General features: G+C 43.0%; 4 protein-coding genes and 1 long non-coding RNA gene across 7 annotated transcripts; 3 read left to right on the plus strand and 2 right to left on the minus strand.

Moving 5' to 3' along the window:
• Positions 1 to 151: 151 nt before the first annotated feature.
• Positions 152 to 1,020, minus strand: ost4 (oligosaccharyltransferase complex subunit 4 (non-catalytic)). The gene is made up of 3 exons (XM_027007515.2): positions 914 to 1,020; positions 367 to 491; positions 152 to 255 (listed from the first exon to the last, which is right to left on the minus strand). Exon 2 carries the CDS (start codon positions 488 to 490, stop codon positions 377 to 379), a length of 114 nt encoding a protein of 37 aa, XP_026863316.1. The 5' UTR covers position 491; positions 914 to 1,020; the 3' UTR covers positions 152 to 255; positions 367 to 376.
• Positions 1,021 to 1,241: 221 nt separating this feature from the next.
• Positions 1,242 to 9,576, plus strand: LOC113575821 (GEN1 Holliday junction 5' flap endonuclease). 3 transcript variants are annotated; one of them, XM_035528428.1, is made up of 14 exons: positions 1,242 to 1,452; positions 2,252 to 2,418; positions 2,701 to 2,905; positions 3,181 to 3,357; positions 3,773 to 3,883; positions 3,969 to 4,042; positions 4,571 to 4,656; positions 4,916 to 5,066; positions 5,286 to 5,322; positions 5,413 to 5,493; positions 5,667 to 5,797; positions 5,919 to 5,980; positions 6,636 to 6,785; positions 8,238 to 9,576. In XM_035528428.1, exons 2-14 carry the CDS (start codon positions 2,258 to 2,260, stop codon positions 9,563 to 9,565), a joined length of 2,754 nt encoding a protein of 917 aa, XP_035384321.1. In that variant the 5' UTR covers positions 1,242 to 1,452; positions 2,252 to 2,257; the 3' UTR covers positions 9,566 to 9,576. The 3 variants fall into 3 exon arrangements, with proteins under 3 accessions (XP_035384321.1, XP_026863357.2, XP_026863358.2); XM_027007556.2 differs by having other exon boundaries at positions 2,255 to 2,418; XM_027007557.2 differs by having other exon boundaries at positions 2,255 to 2,418; positions 5,440 to 5,493.
• Positions 9,577 to 10,446: 870 nt separating this feature from the next.
• msgn1 (mesogenin 1) lies at positions 10,447 to 11,228 on the plus strand. The gene has a single exon (XM_027007558.2). It carries the CDS (start codon positions 10,468 to 10,470, stop codon positions 10,957 to 10,959), a length of 492 nt encoding a protein of 163 aa, XP_026863359.1. The 5' UTR covers positions 10,447 to 10,467; the 3' UTR covers positions 10,960 to 11,228.
• A 1,303-nt stretch (positions 11,229 to 12,531) lies between these two features.
• On the plus strand, positions 12,532 to 15,009 carry LOC113575819. Its single transcript, XR_003410444.2, has 3 exons — positions 12,532 to 12,709; positions 14,391 to 14,499; positions 14,941 to 15,009. It is a non-coding gene; the product is annotated as an uncharacterized LOC113575819 (long non-coding RNA).
• Positions 15,010 to 19,515: 4,506 nt separating this feature from the next.
• On the minus strand, positions 19,516 to 21,922 carry mrps10 (mitochondrial ribosomal protein S10). Its single transcript, XM_027007497.2, has 7 exons — positions 21,815 to 21,922; positions 21,665 to 21,717; positions 21,232 to 21,298; positions 20,977 to 21,116; positions 20,748 to 20,856; positions 20,509 to 20,598; positions 19,516 to 19,915 (listed from the first exon to the last, which is right to left on the minus strand). The coding sequence occupies exons 1-7, from the start codon at positions 21,884 to 21,886 to the stop codon at positions 19,835 to 19,837; spliced, it is 612 nt and encodes a 203-aa protein (XP_026863298.1). The 5' UTR covers positions 21,887 to 21,922; the 3' UTR covers positions 19,516 to 19,834.
• Positions 21,923 to 21,930: the final 8 nt, after the last annotated feature.

A 21,930-nucleotide genomic window follows, 5' to 3' on the forward strand; every position in this document is an offset into this window, starting at 1 on the left:
ACCTCTCACACACACACACACACACACACACACACACACACACACAGCTGATCATGTACAAATGGATTAAAACCTTTAAAATGCACCTCTTGTCTGAATTTCTTATACGTAGCATGTATGAAACTGCATTTAAGAATAAAGAACACCAAAATGGGAACATGTACAAATTTATTTACATTTGCCTATAAAATAATAAGGCCTTCGCTGTCCTCTGCTCGGCAACGTTGCCCATGGTCCCCTGTCGCAAACTTTAACCTAGAAGAAAAAGTGTATTGCTTCAACACAAGCTCTCGTCTATTCTAAAGGCCAAAACCTGAAGAGGATGGCGACATCCGAGGAGCAGATTAAGGATGCTGATTTAGTTACCTCACGAGGATCAGTCGAGTTTCTTGGGATTGTTAACGGCCACGTAGTGGTACAGTACCACCAGCAGGAACAGGGACACCCCCAGCATGTTGGCGAATATGGCCAGCTGCACGTCTGTTACCATGCTGTTTCGAGAACAGAGAAAAGCGTTACATGTGGCCAGCTGTACGAGCAGAAGGACACCTGAGCCAGTGAGGGACGTTATCACGCAGTCATGGCATCAATCAGAGGACCAGAGCGAGCTAGTTAGTTAGCCAGCCATTCAGGTAGATATTGGTGCCATTCGCCTTTTGATTATGAACATTTGCTCGTGAAGGCACCACACCGGAATGAAGACACTACGCAGCACGAGGGAGACAGACATTTAAATCGCGTGTCCACAGTTGTATAAAGCAAAGACACAAATGAGAGCCGTGCGGAGCTCCAACCTGAGCCGCTCCCGCAGGCCATGCCACTGGGTTAGGTGAGGGTTAGAGGAGCATTAACACCATTAACACAGCCACACGAAACACACGTGTACCCAGTCTGAACAAAATCAAATCCTTACGTTGGATAATGAGGAGTATTTCACTCGTGTGAGTCAAGGCGGTTGTCTAGCAGTTTCACCCCCGAGATACCACACCGGAAGTCATAGGACACGTCATCATCGGGAGCCTTGAAGTGACGTCGGATGAACGTCACTATTTTACCCGTTTTCAACACCATTCCGGGATCGTTTATTTTCCAATGCTGGGCAGTACCATGTAGGCTTAACGGATGAGTTTAACAATCTTAAAATACTCAGCTAACGTTATTTCAAATGAAACCGCTATGCGCCCTCCGCGTCGCTAGGGGCGATGCCGGTACATGCGGAAGAAACGGCGCTTTGGGAAGAGGCGCCGAAGAAGAAACATTCAAACGTTAACGTGTTTAATTCAGCGCAAATCAGTCCGTGTCGGTGTATATAACTATATATATAAAAAACTTCATTTAAAGGGGGCCGCGCATCAAGCATATTCATCTGATATTATACGTGTTAAATTATAGACGGAACAGCTAAATTCTTCAACCTTCGTAAACCCTAAAGTTCTTTAGTTGGATATCTAGGTAGGTGCACAGTACCCGTTTGGTCCAGATCTTAAGCAGATGACTTGTTAAAAGTTATAATCTGCATCTGTTGTAGTTTATAATGTAAAGTACGCGGATCGTGGTTCGTCGTTATTGTTGTTGTCATCTATTTCGGTAGCGCAATATTGTCGGGCAGCATGTGAACATTTCAGTGTGTTCAACACGGGATCAAACTAACAAATAAACAAACAACAACAACGTTTGTAAGTGGTTCTTACTAACAGGTTACAGCGCATCGGAGTTCCCTGAAACGGTTTCACTGCGGTGGTCTCTCTTGAGCAGGTTGTTTGCATTATACTTTATTTTAAATTGATTTGGTGCATGTACCAAAGAACTGTAAAAAAAACCCAAACATATTCCTCTGAAGCTTCTGCTTATGGAGGGACAACGGTGCTAAAAAAAACAAGATCTAAAAGAGTGTAAAATTACTTGACCGTTCTCAGTTCTTACAACACTGACAGCTGAGGTCACGTGAGTCTGTGCATTAAAACAACCACGTAGGAAACAAGCAAGAACTTGATCTCCAAGACTAAAGTACATTAAATACTAAAGTACTTAAGCATTGTCTAGATATCTCAAGGTTTGTGGAAAACAGGCTATTAATACTGTGGTCTCCAGTGTCATCCCGCAAAAAACAACTAGACCTGGTTCAACAATCTGAAATTTTTGATGGCATTCACTTATTGGTTGCTGCTCGTGTCTTCATGTTGTTTTTAGTTTTGTCCCAATGACTTTGCTGTGCTTGGTTTAGCCTCAGCTTTGGTTTCCTGTTGTCTAGCAGGCTATGGGGGTGACTGAGCTGTGGTCAGTACTGAGCCCAGTGCAGGAGACTGTGTCACTGTACAGTCTTGCAGGTAAGACCCTGGCTGTGGATCTCAGTCTCTGGGTCTGTGAGGCCCAACATGTACAAGCCATGATGGGCAAAGTCACGAAGCCACATCTACGGTGAGAACAAGAAGCTTCACACACAGACATTTGGTAAAAGTATGAAATATTCTGTAATGAAGTTTCATCTCTTGCGATATAGGCATGTGGGCAAAGATAGGATGTAAGGACATAGTTCAGCCAACACTAGACCAACACAAGACATGGAAATCACTAAATCCACACCAGATCTCAGACAAAATTAAAAAATGATGTCAAATAATGGTTGAAAATTCCGGGTGTTGCCTTGCAGACCGTCATGCTCCTTCAGTTCTTCTATGTTAATTTATGCTTTTCTTGCAGCAATTTGTTTTTTCGTGCTTCCTCTCTCCTTCGGATGGGTGTGAAGCTGGTCTTTGTTATGGAGGGAGAAGCTCCCAAGATCAAAGCAGAAACCATGAGCAAGAGAACCGAGATGGGTTTCCGTGGTGTTAAAACCAAAGGTGCCCCCAAACACGCAGTGCTAAAAAGCACCAGCAGGGGGCGCTTTAAGGCTGTCCTTAGAGAGGTAAGGATTGTGGGCTAATAAAGTGGGTGCTGAGTGTACACACATGCGTGTAGATGCTTTTAATAATAATATAGAATTGACCAAATTAGATTGGTAGCCCATATTAATAGTGAAGTGGTAAGTGTACCTCAAAGAAAGGGGTCTCTCACTGTATTTATAAAGACCACACCTGTTTTTAGCTGGCTCACTACTATGCATGCATGTTTGTATTGTATGTATGGCCAGAATCCTGTGACCCTTAGATGTTGTCTGGTTTGCGTGGTGTTCTCGGTCAGTGTGCTGAGATGCTGGACTGTCTGGGCGTGCCCTGGGTACAGGCCGCGGGCGAGGCAGAGGCTCTCTGTGCCTTCTTGGACTCGCAGGGCTTTGTGGACGGCTGCATCACCAACGATGGAGATGCTTTCCTCTATGGAGCTCAGACTGTCTACAGAAACTTCAACATGAACACTAAGGTCTCTTCTTCATGATGCACTAAACTCTTAGAATATGCCTTGGGTGTGCAAACCATCGAACGTTATTACTAAGATCAGCGATGTGGGGTTCAAAGGACCGGTTCAATTCAGTTTAGTTCAGTTGCTGTTCACAGTTAGCTGTTCTTCCACAGGAGCGCACTCGTTATTGGGTCTTGAATTGTCAACAATCTGTATAAGTTTTTTTTTTTTTTTTTCCCATTCTCTGTTGTACTGCATATGTTCACGTGCCATATAACTTCCTTTACTTCTATAAAGACACCAAGTCACTGATTCACCAGTTACAATGATCCTGTTTTTAAACAGTTAAATGTTAAATTCTGTATTTTCCATGAAATGTGCTCCTTTCCTGGCTTCTGAAAGCCTGTGTTTCCCATGTCTGTGTTGTGCTCCTCAGGACCCTCAGATAGACTGCTATAGGATGTCCCGAGTGACAGAAGAACTGCAGCTGGAGCGAGAGACACTGGTGGGCGTGGCCCTGCTGCTGGGCTGTGACTACCTGCCTAAGGTGTGCCGCACGTCACTCTGGCGCTCCTCTGCCAGTCGCGGACCCGACGCCAGCCCTGTAATCCCTTTCTGTTCGGCTCCTATAGGGGGTTGCGGGTGTTGGGAAGGAACAAACGCTTAAGCTGATAAAGAATCTTCAAGGACAAACACTTCTTCAAAAGTAAGAATGCAACATAAAGACTTTTTTTTTTTTAAAGAAACACACCCAAAATTTGCTTCTGCCCGTTGTGTCTGCGGAACTGGGGAAGGGGTGGTGTTAGAGGCCAGAGGGACCAAGCTAACGGAGGAGGTGTAGAGGGATGGTTAGCTGAGGTCAGGTGCCTTGCAGAGTGCAGAGCACAGATGACTCTCAGCAGCAGGCTGACGGAAGGACAGCACGTTGTAGCTCTATGTACACAGAGGTGTAAACAGGGCAAACACCCACTCCACACAGGTGTAAACAGGGCAAACACACACACACACATAGGGAGAACAAGCACTTCTGGACCCCTGAACAAGATGCTTAATTTCAGATTCAGTTGCAGTTATTGGACCATTATGTTTTCTGGTTGTGGACTGATCAGCTGTTGATCTCATAACTGCACGTCCTTCACGTTTTGGCCGTCACAGGCCGGGCACTTTGAGAGCTGACGGCCAAGGTTATTGATGCGACCCAGTTAGACGTGCAGTGTGCTCTGTGTGATTATAGGTTCAATGAGTGGAAGAGATCTACCTCAGAGACTCTGCAGCTTCCTGGGAAGAAGGTCAGCCACTGTCTGGTCTGTCATCACCCTGGTAAGGTTGCCAAATGTTTTCTGAGGTCAGTTTAATTCTTACAGTTATGACTGAGTACAACTTGAGTAACTGAGAATTAAGGGTCTTGCTCAGGGGCCCAACAGTGGCAACTTGGCAGTGGGGGGGGCTTGAATCAGCAACCTTCCGATTACTAGTCGAGTACCTTCACTACTGAGACACCACTACCCCTTTTAACTTGCTAACTGACTGTATAAAGTAGTTGCTTTTTTGCATTCTCGTCCTGCTGTGGCTGTCCTAGGTTCTGCTAAATCCCATGAGCGAAATGGCTGCGTGTTCTGTGACAGTAAACGTTTCTGTCAGCCTCAGGACTACGACTCCCAGTGTCCCTGTGATTGGCATCGTTCTGAGCATGCCCGCCAGGCTTCCGCCGTTGAAGCCAACATTAAAAAGTGACTTAGTATTCACATATCTAATATCAAATTCATTAACAAAGCTAAATGTTTTGTTTACTTGTATGTGTGTGTATGTATACATCTGTGTGTGTGTGTGTGTGTGTGTGTGTGTGTGTGTGTGCACGCGTGCATGTGTGTGTGTATATAACTCGGTGTGTGTGTGTAATTGTCACATTCAGAGTCTTCAGAATTCTAATGGTAGCTGTCACTTTCTAGGAAAACCCTTGCATGTGACAAATTCCCTTTCACAGAGGTGAGTGTATCAGTGTGGTTAAGCCTATAGTAATATATATAGCCCAAGCAATGTTGCACAATTTACTGTGAAGTCCATCTCACCTTGCAGATCATCAATGAATTTTTGATCCCAAAGGACAAACCCATTTACAGTTTCAGAAGAAGGAAACCCAATTTACTCCTGATGCAGGTCTTAGTCTCTCTACTGCGTTTGGGTTTGGTTTTACAAATGTAGAGTCCTTCTTAATATTGTATACGCTATATATTATACAAACATATTAGACTAATATGTTTAGTTTATATTCTGATGTAGTGCATTTTCTACTGTACATGGTGACTTTCGTGATTGTTTTTATCGAACAGAATTTTGCTCTGGACAAGCTGGAGTGGCCTAAACATTATACCAGCAAGAAAGTTCTAGAACTCCTGACCTACGTGGAACTTGTGAACCGAAGACACGGGACAGAAATGCCGACACAGATAGAGCCCCTTCGGTTTGTGCCCCCTTTCTGTTACACGGAGATTTCCACATGTTAACAGATATCACTGTAAAGAACAAATAAACAACAACACATCCAGTACTCCTCTGCTCAGAACCTGTTGTCTGTGAAACAGAATATACAAGCGTCGCATAAGGAACGGGCTCTCTTGCTTTGAAGTCATCTGGAGGAAACCAGGTAGGGTTACGCATTTCCTGTTTGGAAAGGAGGAGAAAGTGGTCACTGTTGCCTTCCTTAAACCTCAGTCTGTTCGTAACACTGTAACAAACTCCACTCTCTCCTTACTTGGGTTAGTGCTTTCTGGGGGCCGTGTGGTATAAGGTACATTTAGTAGTTAACCTGCTTTACCGATTTGAAATTCCAGTGTGTAGTTATTTTTCAGACAGGGCTGCTTGTCTAGAGGGCCAGAAGTGTGACATGCGTCGCTGTTGGTCTTGTTAGTGTCTTGTTGTGAAGAGAACTGGGGTGTGGAGGTGGGCGGTGTGATTTGTGGACCACAGGTGACGGAACAAATGCATCGTCCTAAAGTGCTAAAGTTGCTTCCTCTAGACACTGTGAACTTTGGGCTCTACTCCCCACCCCAGGCCAGGCAAACTGGCGCAGGGTCGCATATCAAAGGTTCATTACAGATATTATAAAACTTAACAGTGATTCAAGAGTGCCTTAGTCTGTTTTCAGATTTTTTTGTAACCTAAAATGTAACTAAAATGTATTAAAAAAGGTTTTAACATAAAGAAAAGTATATTTTCCTCCAAATGCATCAGTGAGATTGATCCAGTGCCAAGTTTTTATGATATGTGTCAGTTCAAACATGCACGTGTAATTTGTGCAGATCATTACGTGTTTCCTGAGGACTGTCCCCCTGACGATCCAGATGTAGTGAGGACTGTGGAAGAGGAGAACCTGTTCTCGGTGTCCTACCCACACCTCGTCCAGCTCTTCCACAAGGAAATATCAGAGGCCAAGGACAGCAGATCAAAGCGTAGGGCTGCCTGTTGAAAACTAACTGACAATATTATCATTATTATTATTATTATTATTATTATTATTATTATCATTTACATTTATATAGCACCTTTCTCAGACTCAAGGACGCTGTACAGACAGATATCGTACTCATGGTACACGATACTACACTCATCATGACGCACGTGCTATATGCACACATCAGACAACATCCTATTACATCACAGTTGGGCCACTTTGATTAAAGCACAGAATAAAATAAAAGTAAAAAGGGACAAATGTAATTAAATGTAATTAACAACAAAGCATGTACTAGAAACTCCATTACAGAACTAATGTAATGACCCCAGAACACTTTTCTCATTTGGTATTAAAAAAAAACTATTTTCTCCCAGTAATCATTCTACAACACCAACTTTTTTATATATATATATATATATGTGTGTGTGTGTGTGTGTGTGTGTGTGTGTGTGTGTGTATATATATATATATATATATATATATATATATATATATATATATATATATATATGCCTTAGGCCTCAGGTTCAGGGAAACCGCAGTCAGCTCCAGGGACATGGCAGCCCTGATGGGTTCTGGGTGCTTTACCCTTGTGTGTGTCATCAGAGGTCAAAGGGCGGGACTGTGGTTGCGACACCCTGTGGGGGCTGCATCGCTACCCTCTCACACTTGCACTGTCGCTCCCAGCAGTCCCTGGGCACGTAAACGCTTTGATTAACACAGGGTGTCCACTGACGGCCCTGTCCATTTAACCGTGCTCTACTGTCCTGAGACACACACGCGCGCACACACACATCTGCTCCCTCTGTCTCCCATACTCACATACTTAAAAACAACTAGAAGAAGACATACAGTCTAACAATTTTATTTATTACACTTATTTAGTTACAAAAGAATGGTTAAAATTCTGTTTGTAAAACAGAAGATATTCACCATACATTACCACCTAAGGATGCTGCCAATTTTAGCAAACAAAATAGAAAAATACTTTCAAAAAAGTTTTAATTAACTTAATTTTACTTGTGGCACTGATCAGACCAACTTTTAGCAAAATATATTCTGAATGAGAAAAGGCTGTTGTGTGGTGTCCAGAAGACCTGAAAAGCAGATAATCAAAATGTGAGTATTAGATTTACCTGATCCAAAAGACCTCCTGGAATTCATTCATCGGTCATGTCCGCAGACTGCAGAGACGATCGCCATGACAAAATCCTTGCGCTCCCAAAGTACCTTTAATGCCTCTCAGTATATACTGTGCAGTATTCTGAGGGCTTATAATGAATGTTAAACTGGTCATGTGTGGATGTGACTTAGCTGATATTGAAATTCTCAGTAAAGCTCAGATTCCTGAACTCTCATAATGTACCACTTCTCTACTGTTTCAATACTACATGTTGGTAACGTGAAGGCACTTTTAACACTAAGTTCATGTCTTATCTGTCAACAGAAAAGAAAGTTACTGTGGAAAAAGTAAAGTCTACCGAGTCCCCCGACGGATTCTCCGATCTCTTTGCTCGGATGTCTCTGCAGACCTCGTCAGGACTTCATCTCCCAGCGTCTTTGGAGACAAACCAGAACATCTTAACAGCCCTGCGAACTGTAGCTCCCACAATCCCACCACACGATGCACCAAAATCGCTGAAACGGTCATCGGAAGGAAGTGAGACCCAAGCAGCCGCAGATGCCCCACCTACCCCACAGGACTGCCAGCGAGGACTACCCTCTTCCCCCTGCCCTACAGGTACTGCCCCACAGGCCCAGAGCTCTCCTTCAGTGTCCACTGTGATTAACCAGCTGCACTTGAGCAGTATTGACTGGGAGGCTTTATCCTTCACTGCTTCCCCATGTTCTCAACCTCAGTGCAGTAAGGCTGATCTGGGATCTGTGAATAACGTGGACAAAGGGGCCAGAACATCAGATTGTAGCTCATCCACTGCTGTTAAGTCAGACTGTGGAGAGTTAACAGTTCTGCAGGCTGAAGGCCTCTCAGAATGTCCACTGAGAGAGAGGGTTCTTAAAAGGAACATGGGGAAGTCTGAGGACCTTCTGAACTCAGGAGAACATCTAACCAGAATCATACTTCATACTTCCCAATCAGAGGACACAGATTCAGGTCGTAGTTTAAAGCCAAAATCTTGCCAGCCAGTGACTAAACGTCATATACTTCCTCTTCAACAACATCGACAGTCAGGTCCTAGTAGACCTGGTGCTCGTGTGTTAAAGGACACCACAGCCACCACAAATACACAGAAGCCAAAAGAGTGCTCTCTCGACAGAGTGCCTCCTAAATCCAGATTTGTTAAACTGAAACACTCTCTACCGTCTTCAGTATTGCCTCAGAGAAGCTACTCTGACCCTGGACATGACAGACGATTCAGTGACATGGAGCACACAAACCAACAGAGGACTTGTAAGAAGACTGTTTGCACAAGCCAAGGTTCTTCCAGTGAAGACAGTGATGTGGAGAATCACAACAGAACAGATCACAGAAAAAACACGTTCAAAAGCAAAGCGAGGTCCAAGCTGCAGCATGCTGGAAAAACTGCTCTGCCCCACCTAACACAGAACAGGAGCAGTGTGGTGTTCATGAAACTAAACCCTGTTCGCACCAAACAGAGATCAGACACCACAAAGTCCTCAAGTCAGCCACTCGGTGTGGTCTTCTCAGGGACACCTCCCCAAATACAGACGTCCAGTAGAAGGAGTGAAGGGTCAGATTGTTCAGTAGACAGCCCTCGGCCATTAGTGGAGAGACTGAAACTTAAACCTAAGTGAAAAAAATATATTGGGCATAAATGTTGGTCAGTGTTCATTTGTTTTACAGTGTTCATTTGTTTTAGGAGTGTTTTGCAACAAAAATAGATGCGATCTGCTACCTGAATCGTATTTAATGTGGTTTAGAGATTACAGATAACTGTTTAGTCATAGAAACCGACCCGTTTTTTTCAAAAGCGAGCAGTGGTATTGCTCATCCCGTGTTTTTAAAGATAGAGCGACAGTCAAAGCCTAATGACGTAGTAAATGACTAAACGTGTCGCTTCCTCTGTGTGGAGAGCGCAAACGTTTCGTCACCCAGTCACTAATGCGGCGGAGTTTATTACAGTGGTGTGCCTTGATCGGGAGTGACATGTTGCACACCTTTGCAGACATGAAACGCCCGCATGAAACGGATTCTGCTGACAGCTGCGACAAACACTGTGCCCTTTTTCGGTTGTGTCTATTTTTTAAGGGTATCTGGAAATAAATAACATATCGCAATAATAACAATGGCTTTTTGTATGCAGGCGCAAAAGTCCAGCCAGTTAACCGGCGAGTACGTTCGCCAACAGCATGTCAAATGTAATTTCTTATTCCTAAAAGAACGCTAGTGTATCCTAAGTGTTTTGCTCGTTCGTCTATTGCGTTTCCCGAGACGTGTCACATTAAACTGAGAATGGCCGCCCCTTCTATTTAAAGTCACTTCTCACAAAAGGGGAATCTAATTATTTTCTTTTCTCGTACGCATTACCCGGTTATATCGCCTTATTCGCACCTCGGTGACAGCCAACGCCGCTGGTCGCACTCGAGGCCTCTTTGAACTGCGCGCTGTGTGCTCGTGAACTAAAGGCCAGCGCCGCGTGTATAAAAGCTCACCTACGCGCTCTCAGCGCACTTTCGCCCTGCAGCGCGCTGACCACATGGACGGCCTCCCCGACGGGCTCGCTCACATGGACGGCGGCTTAGCGGCAGATATTGTGACAGCAAAGTTCCTGGGACAGTGGGACTGGAGGGATGAAGACGGCGACCTCGCGCGCCAGCAGGGCTCGCTCAGGTGCAGGTCTTCATCACCGGAGTCCTCTTTTTACTCCGCGTGTTCGTCCCCCGAGAGCCAGGGAAATGCCCGCGCCGGCCAAACACTCGCCGACTTTGCGCGTAAGCGGCATGGAAGGAAACCCTCCAAGAGCTCGCAGCTGGGGGCGCCCAGGCCGAAGATGTCGACCAAGAGGCGAATGAAGGCGAGCGAGCGCGAGAAACTGCGCATGAGAAGTTTGGCGGAAGCTCTGCACCAGCTGCGCGATTACCTGCCGCCGGCCTACAGCCGCAGGGCGCAGCCGCTCACCAAGATCCAGACGCTGAAGTGCACCATCGAGTACATCAAGGAGCTCTCGCACATTCTCAGCCAAGAATAACGGGACGGTCGTATCTTTGGTTTGTTTTATTTACAGTCATCGCCATGCGGAGGATTTATTGTCGCCAACGTGGATGACGTACATTGTAGCCTTCCCTTGTACAGATTAACCCTTTCACTGGCCTGGTATTGTACCTGGTCTTGTAATTCTGATGTAAATACTAGTTCTGGCACTTTATTTGGTGTGTCAGTTTACCTTATTACCCTATGTTTGTTTATTTGTCAAACTTTCAAAAATGAAATTACATAATAAACTTTTCTTTAAACTCATGTGCTTCCCGGTACGTAGGTAAAACTAAGTAGAGTTAAACTTAATCCAGTATGTTCAGTTTAGAACTAATGTACGACACTGCCCGATAGTACTAAAGTAAGTGTGTGGTTGCTTTGCTAATTTACATCATATTAAACATTTTAGAACACATCAAATTACAAGGATACACAGTATCCTGGACATGGATTATGGATTATATTTGGCACAAATTTGTGAATCATTATTTTTTATTTCTTAATCTAGGGGCAGGTGAATCACTTCTCTTATTTCTTAATATAGGGGGAGGTGAATCACTTCTCTTATTTCTTAATATAGGGTCAGGTAAATCACTATTCTTATTTCTTAATCGAGGGTCAGGTTTAATCTTGGTCTGGGAACCTGGCCCACAGTGTCACTGATGTGCTAAACGTCAGTGGGTAAGTCACAGGCCAGGTACCTCAAATCCTAAAAGATAAATGCCTGGATTTATCACTCTAAATCAGGAAATCAGATTTAGTTTGTACAGCATAGGCAATCCTTTCATTATATTTTTATGCTTCCTAGTATATATTATTAGTTTTCTCCGTTAGGCTACCACTTTCTTTTGTTTTGTGACAATTTCTGTCCACTTTTTAAATTTAGTGAAATTATCTATATTAAACATTTGATTATGGCTATTTAAAGGATCACTCAACAGTCACAAACACTAATCTTTAAATCTTACTAGTTGTAGTATGCAGCCTATTTAATTTTTTTCCATTTCATTAAAGTCGATTCTAATAAACCCAGACGTTGACCTGTCTTATTGTCTGGTCAGTGTGTCAGAAAATAAATAAATATATGTAACATTTATCTAAAGTTTGCTAGACCTCCTGTGCCATTAGTGTCGGATCCTCCGAAGCTCAGGGACAAGGTGTCCACGCGTGGGCAGCTGGAGTGCGTGGACAGGTCGGCCCGCAGTAGCCTGCAGTGAAGGGTCTTGACTGCAGTTGTTGGCGTTTCGTTTCTGCGTGGGTGCACTGCACTTGATGACTAACCAGGTGGAGCTTTTCAAAGCTTCTATTAAATTTCTTTTTTTTCTAGTTTTAACTTTAGACCTGTTTTTACTTTGCTTTTGTAAGGAGTTTGTCAGACCTCTGTACGTGCTGATGCATTGCTAGCAGGTTTTCAAGGCCCACGTTGTTTTGACTGACAGCGTTTTGCTAAGGTTGTAAAGGCAGGGGCGCTTAGGGCTGCCCCATACAGGAGACCTGCAGTGACATGGATGCGTATAAAGTGAAATACATCCATTCCGGTGGATGCAGCCACGTCAGATACCGCCATTTAAAACCTGTCACGACCCGAGGCTGTGAGCATATGCTGCGTTAGGCCTGTTTTTTAAACTTTAAGTTAAATATATACATATATTCAGCTAGCTGTACAGCTATAAGCATATCTGTTTGTCGACCCGTCGATTAAAAACACCATTAAGTCGTTTGGACGCAGGTTTTACTGTCATAAGGTAAATACATCTCCTGCACGAACAAACCTCGGCATTTACGTTATGACTCGTGTATTACCAGCTAGACATAAAATCTAATAACCAGCTGTGTGGCAGTTGGAATAAATGAATCGGTTTATTAATGGCACCTCATTTGTAGTAGCTAGCAGTTGTGTTTATGAAGGTATTCCTCTAGCTGTAGGAAAACTCAACTCCAGCATGCGATTATAGCTGTTAGAGTAGCGTGATGAAATATAACATGAAACCTAGAATATAGATCTGGTCTTTTAGATGGCGAAATATTGCTAAATATTGCGTATAGGACATACCCACGATAACTGTTCCCATTAGTCACTATGGTAAGACACAAGATATCGCTAGCTGTCCGTCCCTGAGCAAGACCCTTAACCCTCAATTCAGCCGTAATTGTAAGTTTCTTCCGATAAAAATGCCAACTAAATGTCAGTCTTCTCTACCTAGATGTATAGCTGGATCTAGGTCTCCTACACTGTTTCCTTTGGATACAATTCTGAGCTTCACAATCCAAAACTACATCTGCTGCTGTGGATGTATTTGAAAGTTTTGTGCTATTTGTACAAAGATGTGTTTTTAGTTTCACTTATCTGCTGTAATTCCCAGCATGCAATGGTAGGCGTTGTTTTGCACCTAAACAGGACCTTAGGGTTGTGCAATTAAAAAGAGGCTAGAAGTCTCAAAATCAGAACTGTGCAAAAAATGGTTGGTGAGATGGCAGAATGTCTCTAAGATTCAGTCAAAGGTCATACAAGATTGTCATGGATTTGGTCCAAAGTGAGTTTGACGGTCTCCGACAAATTCATATTTATTTCTGTCATCATTTACGCCCTCAAATGTTTAGCTGTCAGAAGTAGAGCTACAGGTTTAGCTCCACACATACAGGTGAATATTTATTACACTTTAAGAGAAAGTCTGAGTGGCAGAAGTCTCTAATACAATGTGTCAAAATTCACAAAAACACAGTACTGTCTTATATAAGGCTGTACAGTATATCATGTGTTAATAGACCTGGTGCCCTCTGCTGGTCTGCCTCACTGGCCTGTTAATTACAAACCACTCCTCCTTGTTACACACCTGAAAGGACATTACCTGCACTCTTTATAAGCCACTCCTCCTTGTTACACACCTGAAGGACATTACCTGCACCCTTTATAAGCCACTCCTCCTTGTTACACACCTGAAGTACATTACCTGCACCCTTTATAAGCCACTCCTCCTTGTTACACACCGGAAGGACATTACCTGCACCCTTTATAAGCCACTCCTCCTTGTTACACACCGGAAGGACATTACCTGCACCCTTTATAAGCCACTCCTCCTTGTTACACACCTGAAGGACATTACTTGCACCCTTTATATGACTCTTTTGTGTGTGGACTCACTGTGAGGTTTTTTGCCTTAGCTGAGTTTCTGATCTGTTTCTTCTGTTGTTGTTTCCCTTTTTGCTTTCTGTACTGTTTTTTGGCTTTTGTCTGCCTCTGAAAACCCTGTTTGTCCCTGATTGGAGTTTGTTCTGTAATAAATATTCTACTTCACTCACACACACCTGCTTCCTGTCGTTAGCAGGCACAATACAATAGTCCCATCCAATATAGCTCACCCTGAACAATCCTAAATAAAAAAGTCGGAGGATTACTTCAGTGTAGGCTTGTGTTCCTTGCTTCAGCTGTTGATCAGATGGAGGTTGACACAGGGGAGCAGTTGGACGAGTTTACAGATTGAACAGAGAACTCAGAAGTGCCTTCAGAGGAGCAGATGGCACCTGATAAATCCAGGTGGGTCATGTGATCGGAATGTCTCTTGTCACTGGTCAGTTCCAGCTTCCCTGTTAAGATTTTGAATTTGAAAGTTTGAAATCAGATCATCCCACATTTGGGAGTGAGGCATGTTCTGTTTTGTTTCTGTTCTGATGAAGAAGCTCAGGTAAGGTGTGTTGTCTCCACAGCGATCGTGGGGTCAGGGGTTGAGGGTAGGGTGTCCGGATGGGGCAAGGAGCCCGTGGAGCACGTGGAATGATGATGAAAGTGTTCGACCCTCCGGGGCGAGGAAGAAGCAGAAGTCGTGAAGGGTTCACAAATGAATTTGGACTGATTAGGTTACCCTAGGTTTCCCAAGATATTTGAGTTCCTCCTTAAGGGGCTGATTTTAAAATGCACAGTGCTTCTGACTGAGCTATGAAACCCGACGTCACCCACAATTCACTTGATTCTTTTCAGGATGGGAATGGCGAGACCACTGCCGTATCCGCACGTGTGGCAGGAAAGGAGCATGAGGAGGGCCAGCAGGCATGGGATTTTTTTGTAATAAATTAATCTATTCCAGTGTGAGGTGTGAATAGATATTTAATTGAATAATGCATGAATTCCTATTTTATATTAAATTAGTAATTATATTTTTAAAAACACAGTTTACAGGAAAAGATTAGACGAGGGTACAGGCCGTTTTCTTGCCAAGCACCAGATTCCAAATATGTCATTTTATCCTTTCATACAGCTACCACAGGGGACCACCCCCTCCTCCTGCCCATCTGCCTCTAGGCAGAGGTCTGCGCTGGCCAGGGCCCCCTGGTGGACGGTGGTTTTAAGGCAGCTCAAAGATGTGGTAAAAAAGTTTATTTCTGCAGCACAGGGTATTATCAGATGGTGCTAGTAGTTGATGTCCAAACAAACACTGCAGGTAGGCCAAGCTCTACAGTTAACAAAGAAACATCGTCTAGTACATGTATGCTAAGGCCAGATAATTCTGTCCACTGTAAACACTGTATAGCTTGCACAGGTGCTAGTCCTGTGAGCCTTAATCTTTTTCGCTGACTTGTAAAACAATATTTGAGAGGATGAGAGAGAAAGAAGGAAGGAGAGGTAATAAGTTGTAGCCGCACAGCAGCCCGTGTTCACCAGCGTAAAACTGGAACAATATCTCGGACTCCTGGACTTCCTCAGGCTTTTCCTTCGTTCTGTGGCTACAGTTCGTCTAAGATGTCACTACCCAGCATTTAACTGTAGTTAATGCTGTACAGTTACCCACAGAGAAAAGACCCTATTCTGTATGTGAAGTGTTCATGATTCAAAAGTTACTTCTTATTATAAATGTACAGGTATTTTAATGAAGTGAAATAATGCTGATGAAGTGTCTTCATGTTTGTATTCTGTTCACTGGTTTTATATTCCTACAAAGACACGCACTGACCGTCAGCTAGCACAGCCTTCAATGTGGGTAAAGTTTTGTCATTATGACCATATTTTTGCTATTGTGGCTGAATTGTGTGGATTTGTGAATGTGAGTTGGTTAAAAATATAAGCGCTTTTCACATAGTCAAAAATAAAGTTAAAATAAACTGACTTCTTTTTTTTTTTACTGTTTATTTAAACACAGAACATTAAAGTCCATTTATTAAAAGTAATGACTGCATTATAGTAGTCTGTAGAAAAATGGACACTCAAAGAAATAAATCAAGATAATTTCTAAATGTACAAATTATATTATTAAATGATATTTTTTTTTACATTTTTTGTGAAACTGCACATTATATCTATCTATCTATCTATCTATCTATCTATCTATCTATCTATCTATCTATCTATCTATCTATACACACAAGTTATTTAGAGAACTTATAATAATATAATAATAACTTATAACAATAATGAAAAATGCTATTGATGTACTGATAAAAGGTAGAGTTAATTAAATAATCATTGTTGTGAGACTTTTTTGTGAGCATTAATTTGGATATATTAATTGTAAAACTGGCATTAGCCTAGCAAATGTACTTTACATTAAATGTTACATTTCAACATTTTAAATATTGTAAAAAGATGTGATGAGATCCTGGACTGATTGTTCAGGGTACTGCTGCTAGCCTGTGCTGAGATCCTGGACTGATTGTTCAGGGTACTGTTGCTAGCCTGTGCTGAGATCCTGGACTGATTGTTCAGGGTACTGTTGCTAGCCTGTGCTGAGATCCTGGACTGATTGTTCAGGGTACTGCTGCTAGCCTGTGCTGAGATCCTGGACTGATTGTTTAGGGTATTGCTGCTAGCCTGTGCGGTGATCCTGGACTGATTGTTGAGAGTACTGCTGCTAGCCTGTGCTGAGATCCTGGACTGATTGTTCAGGATACTGCTGCTAGCCTGTGCTGTTATCCTGGACTGATTGTTTTTGTCTCCTGAAGGAGAACATAGTCATCCCTTTGGAAGGCAGGTGGACTTGAATGCAAGATGTTGTCTCTTTTCCCTAGGGCCTCTCTTGCACATAGATAATCACGCTGAAACACACACATCTGTTGGTCCACAACACTACACACCTGATAAGGTAAGGAAAGAACCTACCTGGATCAAAGGTAGGATCATTAACACTGCCTGAATTTCCAGTCAGAATATGCGTGTGTGGCTACGACTGTCCATTGACCCTCAGGACACAGTGACCCGGTCCAGTCCACCCTAATCTCATTAATCTTTTGTTCCTCTGATATTCCTCCACTAGGAAACCCTTTGTTTATGCACGTACAGCATCGTCAGTCTCTGGTGCTCTGGCTGTTGTCATGGTTTCTTTTCAGATCGTGAGCAGTGTGTTTGTGAATTTAGCCTTCATCCCCATAGCTCATCTGAACATGCTTTTCAGGCAAAAATAAATCAATAATGGATGGCTGGAGAAAGGTTCTTAATCAGGGTAATGTCAGATTGAATCTGTGGAGCAAAACACAGAGGGGTGCTTATGAGATGCTCTGTTGTTTCTACTGGACTAGAGTGTCTGATTTAGCAGGCAAAAGAGTGTGTGATGATCATGATGTATCAAGGATAAAAATAGTAAGTAGAGTTAATGACCCACATATAGGAACACAAATCGAAAATTCACAATTTCTGTTCTTTTGTGTGTGTGTGTGTGTGTGTGTGAGGTGAGTGTGTGTGTGAGTGTGTGTGTGTGTGTGTGTGTGTGTGTGTGTGTGTGTGTGTGTGTGTGTGTGTGTGTCAGTATGTGTGTGTGTCAGTGTGTGTGTGTGTGTGTGTCAGTGTGTGTGAGTGTGTGTGTGTGTGTGTCAGTGTGTGTGTGTATGTGTGTGTGTGTGTGTGTGAGAGTGTGTGTGTGTGTGAGGTGAGTGTGTGTGTGAGTGTGTGTGTGAGTGTGTGTGTGTGTGTGTGTGTGAGGTGAGTCAGCAGCGTATGTGCCCCAGATGCATTAGTTAATATGAATCAACCACGTACACAAGAAAAGGCAGAGTAGGAGGGACACAAACAGGAGAGAGGAGAGCGAAATGAACCCAAGCTGTTTTTACAGGGGATGCTGCTCTAATGTGAGGGCCTGAGCACAGTGGGGGCCTGAACACAGTGAGAGCCTGAACACAGTGAGGGCCTGAGCACAGTGAGGGCCTGAACACACTGAGAGCCTGAACACAGTGAGGGCCTGAGCACAGTGAGGGCCTGAACACAGTGAGGGCCTGAGCACAGTGAGGGCCTGAACACAGTGAGAGCCTGAGCACAGTGAGAGCCTGAACACAGTGAGAGCCTGAGCACAGTGAGGGCCTGAACACAGCGAGGGCCTGAACACAGCGAGGGCCTGAGCACAGCGAGGGCCTGAACACAGCGAGGGTCTGAACACAGCGAGGGCCTGAACACAACGAGGGCCTGAGGTCAACCCTACGGCACTGGTAAGGACCTCACAGTGTTGACATGGTGTTCAACCTCTCACCTAGAGCACGTCACAGCTCCCAGACTCCTGGGACAGGGGCTGTACATATTTATTTTGGTTGTGTATCAGAGCAGGTAGGAATAAAGATACAAGAAAATTGTAAGACAGATATATATATATATATATATATATATATATATGTGTGTGTGTGTGTGTGTGTGTGTGTGTGTGTGTGTGTGTGTGTGTGTTTTTTTTCTTTCTTTTTTCCTGTTATTTTTTTCCTGAATCTCACTTTTTGTGTCCACCTGTTTTAAGTGACAGTACTAACTCCTCTGATATTCCTGTATTATGAAGTAAATTTGGATTTGGTCCTGTATACCCTCTGTGCAGCCTACACCCCTTGGGCAGTCCCAGGACCAGGTGATGCCAGGCGTACCCAGGTGCCCAGATGTCCCACAGCAGGTAATATAGGGATTGGTTGATGTCTTTTTCCCTTTCCTGAACCATCCTGTCAGATGGATTATTAGCATGTCATCTGTCATGTTGTCTGTCTGTAAGCTTCTGTTGGTTCAGCTAGGTGCTAGTTTGCTTATTTTTAAAATTGGTCGTTTTTTGATATTCATGGTAACTGTAGCTCAGTAGAGAAGATGAACTAGATTGTCTCCCTTATTGTGGAAGATGGAAACATCATGGCGGTCTAAGGCCAAAGCAGAATTGTGTTTCTCATAATGCAGAAACAGGACAGCCGAGGGAGAATCTGACTCATTTACTGTGCATCCCGTCAGTAAGTGCAGTATACTTCAATAGTCATTCCATATTGTTATGTTTATTGCATTTGCCAATCAAAAAACTTTTATGCCAGTATTCTAATAGTGAAGAATCAATTGATAGTCTGTTAAATTTAATACAAACTGCAAATATCCTAAATTTTTTTCCATGAGGTACATATCAGAATCTGCAAATTTGTTAAACTACAGCAAAACTGGTTTAATACAGCCATGTGTTTAATAAAACACACTAGAAACATGTTTGTATGATGGTCAGTGACTGTTCACCAATAGTTAATTTTATTTTTTACATTTACTGCGATTAAGTACCAATGTATAGGCTTGATACAGCCTCTTCATAACTAAGGAAACTTGTACTGATCACAAACACTAATGATGCATTATATTGAGGGTGTTTTATTCAGATAGCCATCTCCTCAAACCCATTGTAATACATGTTTTTCCAAAATGTTACAATCACGCAAAAAGAAAGCAGAACTTTTAAACCTTTTAATGTAAATAGAATGACTGACTCGTGTTTACAAATAAACACATTATATCAGACACACAACGTCAAAGCTGTTCTTATTTAATTTGTCATGTGTACAAAACCAGCATGTTTCTATAATTTGAAGTAATGTGAGCAGAAGTCCTGCATTCTTCACCATCTCAATCTCCAAAGAGACTGCAGTGATGTCACAATGACAAAAGGAGCTTCTCATTGGCTGTCTTGCTCCTCCAGCTTCTGTTGATTCCACATGGGATTCTGGATGTGCTCTGGAACGGTCTCTATAGCAGTCTAGAAAGGAGAAACGGACAATTCACAACTTGCATTGGAACAGACATGAAAAGCCATGACCAGAGCCCTGTAGCTGGAGCTCTTGGATGGTTAACTAGCAGCTAACTAGCCCTGCTACACACCACGTCCTGAATGTGTACGTGCTTTACGGTCCTGATGGTTGCGTCCATCAGTCACGTAGATGCAATCACCTATGGCCACTATGTTTTTATCTTTAGATAGCTTCATCTTGAACCAAACAGTGCAACCTTATTTCAAAGGGATTTGGCTAAATTTCAAAAAACATGACGTGCCATTTCCAGAATAACTAAAAAATCCTGCCTCCTTCCATAAACCCAAATATGGGTTTTTATACACACCTCACAAAAAATGCAAATCAAAATAGTGTAAGAGTCTATTCATTTCCAGTGAGTCTAAACAGACACAAGAGTTTGTTTATATCTGGCCATTCGGTTACCTTGGTGACCTCCACTAAGTATTCTAAATTCATTGCTATCACATTCAATCACATAGGCATGTTACAGCTTCCTAATAATCCAGAGACTTGATTTTTTTCTACATTTATTACAGTGTTTATATCAGGTGATTGTTACCTTGGTGACCTCCATAGCCACGCCCTCAGGTAGATTGCGCTGAATATATTCCAGAAACACTCTTGCAGTGGAACCTGTAATCCTCTGAATCTGACACACACACAGGATTTTATTGCTATGCAAATTGCTAGTGTCTGTACTAGACAGGGTACGTAGCATTTTGCACACAGTCCATCACTCTCCAACTCTTAAGCTTGAAACTTCCCCCTTTTCCAAATGCTGTTGGCACCAGGTCTCACCTCAATGCATCTGTAGTGTGTCCTCATTTCATACTGAACTCTGTGTTTCTTAAAGATGTGCATCGACTTCAGAAGCGTAAGTCTCTCTATCTTCTTCCGTGGTTCGAAACTACCACAGAAATGTAAACATGCTAAGTGTGCTAGACAGAGACTGCTCAGCGATCACTGCATATTGCCTTTTATTATTTTTTTTGCAGAATGTATAAAATAACAGGAATTTGGGACTCACACTTTGGCCAGTGTTAGGCCAAGCTCCTTTGCTGCTAGAGTCGCAAAGAACTCATAACTGTCCAGAACAGCCCGATCGTGGCCTTTAACCAACACTGTCAACTTCTGGAACAGAGTGTCTGGCTCGTCTGTCACTGTAATCTATAGTGCACAGCAGGAATGAAGCAAAGCAGGCAAACATGGCCAAGCCAGCCAGCAATTCATCACCAAAGAAAGAGACTGATTTATGACTGATATCACGGTTCACAAGACTTACGGAAGGGAAATGTGAATCAGAAACAGTTCCAGTGTGAAGGTAGACAGGATGGACTGAGCTGCAACCACTACAAAAGAAAAAAATCTTAGAAAATATTAGACTCATACAGAGTTTTCTTACATCTAGTTAGAAAATCACACACGTTTCCAATGCTGTTTACTTTCAAATAAGACAAAGAACAAAACCTAGTATTCAATAGGATGAAAAACAGCAATAATGCAATAGGAGGATAATATTTCTATGTGACAGGCAGCTGTCATTCCTACAGATCCTGCTAACGAAATGTGCAACATATGACATAAGCATTTTTACACAGCGTAGATACTTCCGTAACGATATTCCTCAATGCTTCTGATCTAAACTGTACAGTATAATGAAGTATAATACACTATAATACACATGTTAACATGAAATACCAAAGGTGGGGACTGACCGGAGTAATGTTGGCTGACCGTGACATGTGTAGATACGCCGCTGCACACACAGCTGAGGAACAGAAGAGAACTCACATGGTTCATCAGATCGGTACAGGACTTATGTATAACCTCGCACTGACTGACCCATGAGGGGAATATTCCTGTACCTTCAACGACGTGTCTTGAATTGTCTTTGACAGGACTCGCAAACTTCTAGACATCCACATGGGCGCCGCCATCTCTGCTCAGTCACCGGACGGTACTAAGAAATGTTCTTCCGGTC

This window comes from Electrophorus electricus, chromosome 7 (assembly GCF_013358815.1).
Source record: "Electrophorus electricus isolate fEleEle1 chromosome 7, fEleEle1.pri, whole genome shotgun sequence".
In the NCBI taxonomy this organism is placed as follows: domain Eukaryota; kingdom Metazoa; phylum Chordata; class Actinopteri; order Gymnotiformes; family Gymnotidae; genus Electrophorus; species Electrophorus electricus.

Bases quoted from the DNA above. Each gene is read 5' to 3' on its own strand.
- ost4 (XM_027007515.2), bottom strand. From the start codon at position 490: ATGGTAACAGACGTGCAGCTGGCCATATTCGCCAACATGCTGGGGGTG.
- LOC113575821 (XM_035528428.1), top strand. From the start codon at position 2,258: ATGGGGGTGACTGAGCTGTGGTCAGTACTGAGCCCAGTGCAGGAGACT. The intron at 2,906-3,180 runs GTAAGGATTGTG...GTTCTCGGTCAG, and splicing joins TTAAGGCTGTCCTTAGAGAG to TGTGCTGAGATGCTGGACTG. The intron at 5,323-5,412 runs GTGAGTGTATCA...CTCACCTTGCAG, and splicing joins ACAAATTCCCTTTCACAGAG to ATCATCAATGAATTTTTGAT.
- msgn1 (XM_027007558.2), top strand. From the start codon at position 10,468: ATGGACGGCCTCCCCGACGGGCTCGCTCACATGGACGGCGGCTTAGCG.
- mrps10 (XM_027007497.2), bottom strand. From the start codon at position 21,886: ATGGCGGCGCCCATGTGGATGTCTAGAAGTTTGCGAGTCCTGTCAAAG. The intron at 21,299-21,664 runs GTCAGTCCCCAC...TTTCTTTTGTAG, and splicing joins GGTCAGCCAACATTACTCCG to TGGTTGCAGCTCAGTCCATC. The intron at 20,599-20,747 runs GTGAGACCTGGT...TGTGTGTGTCAG, and splicing joins CACACTACAGATGCATTGAG to ATTCAGAGGATTACAGGTTC.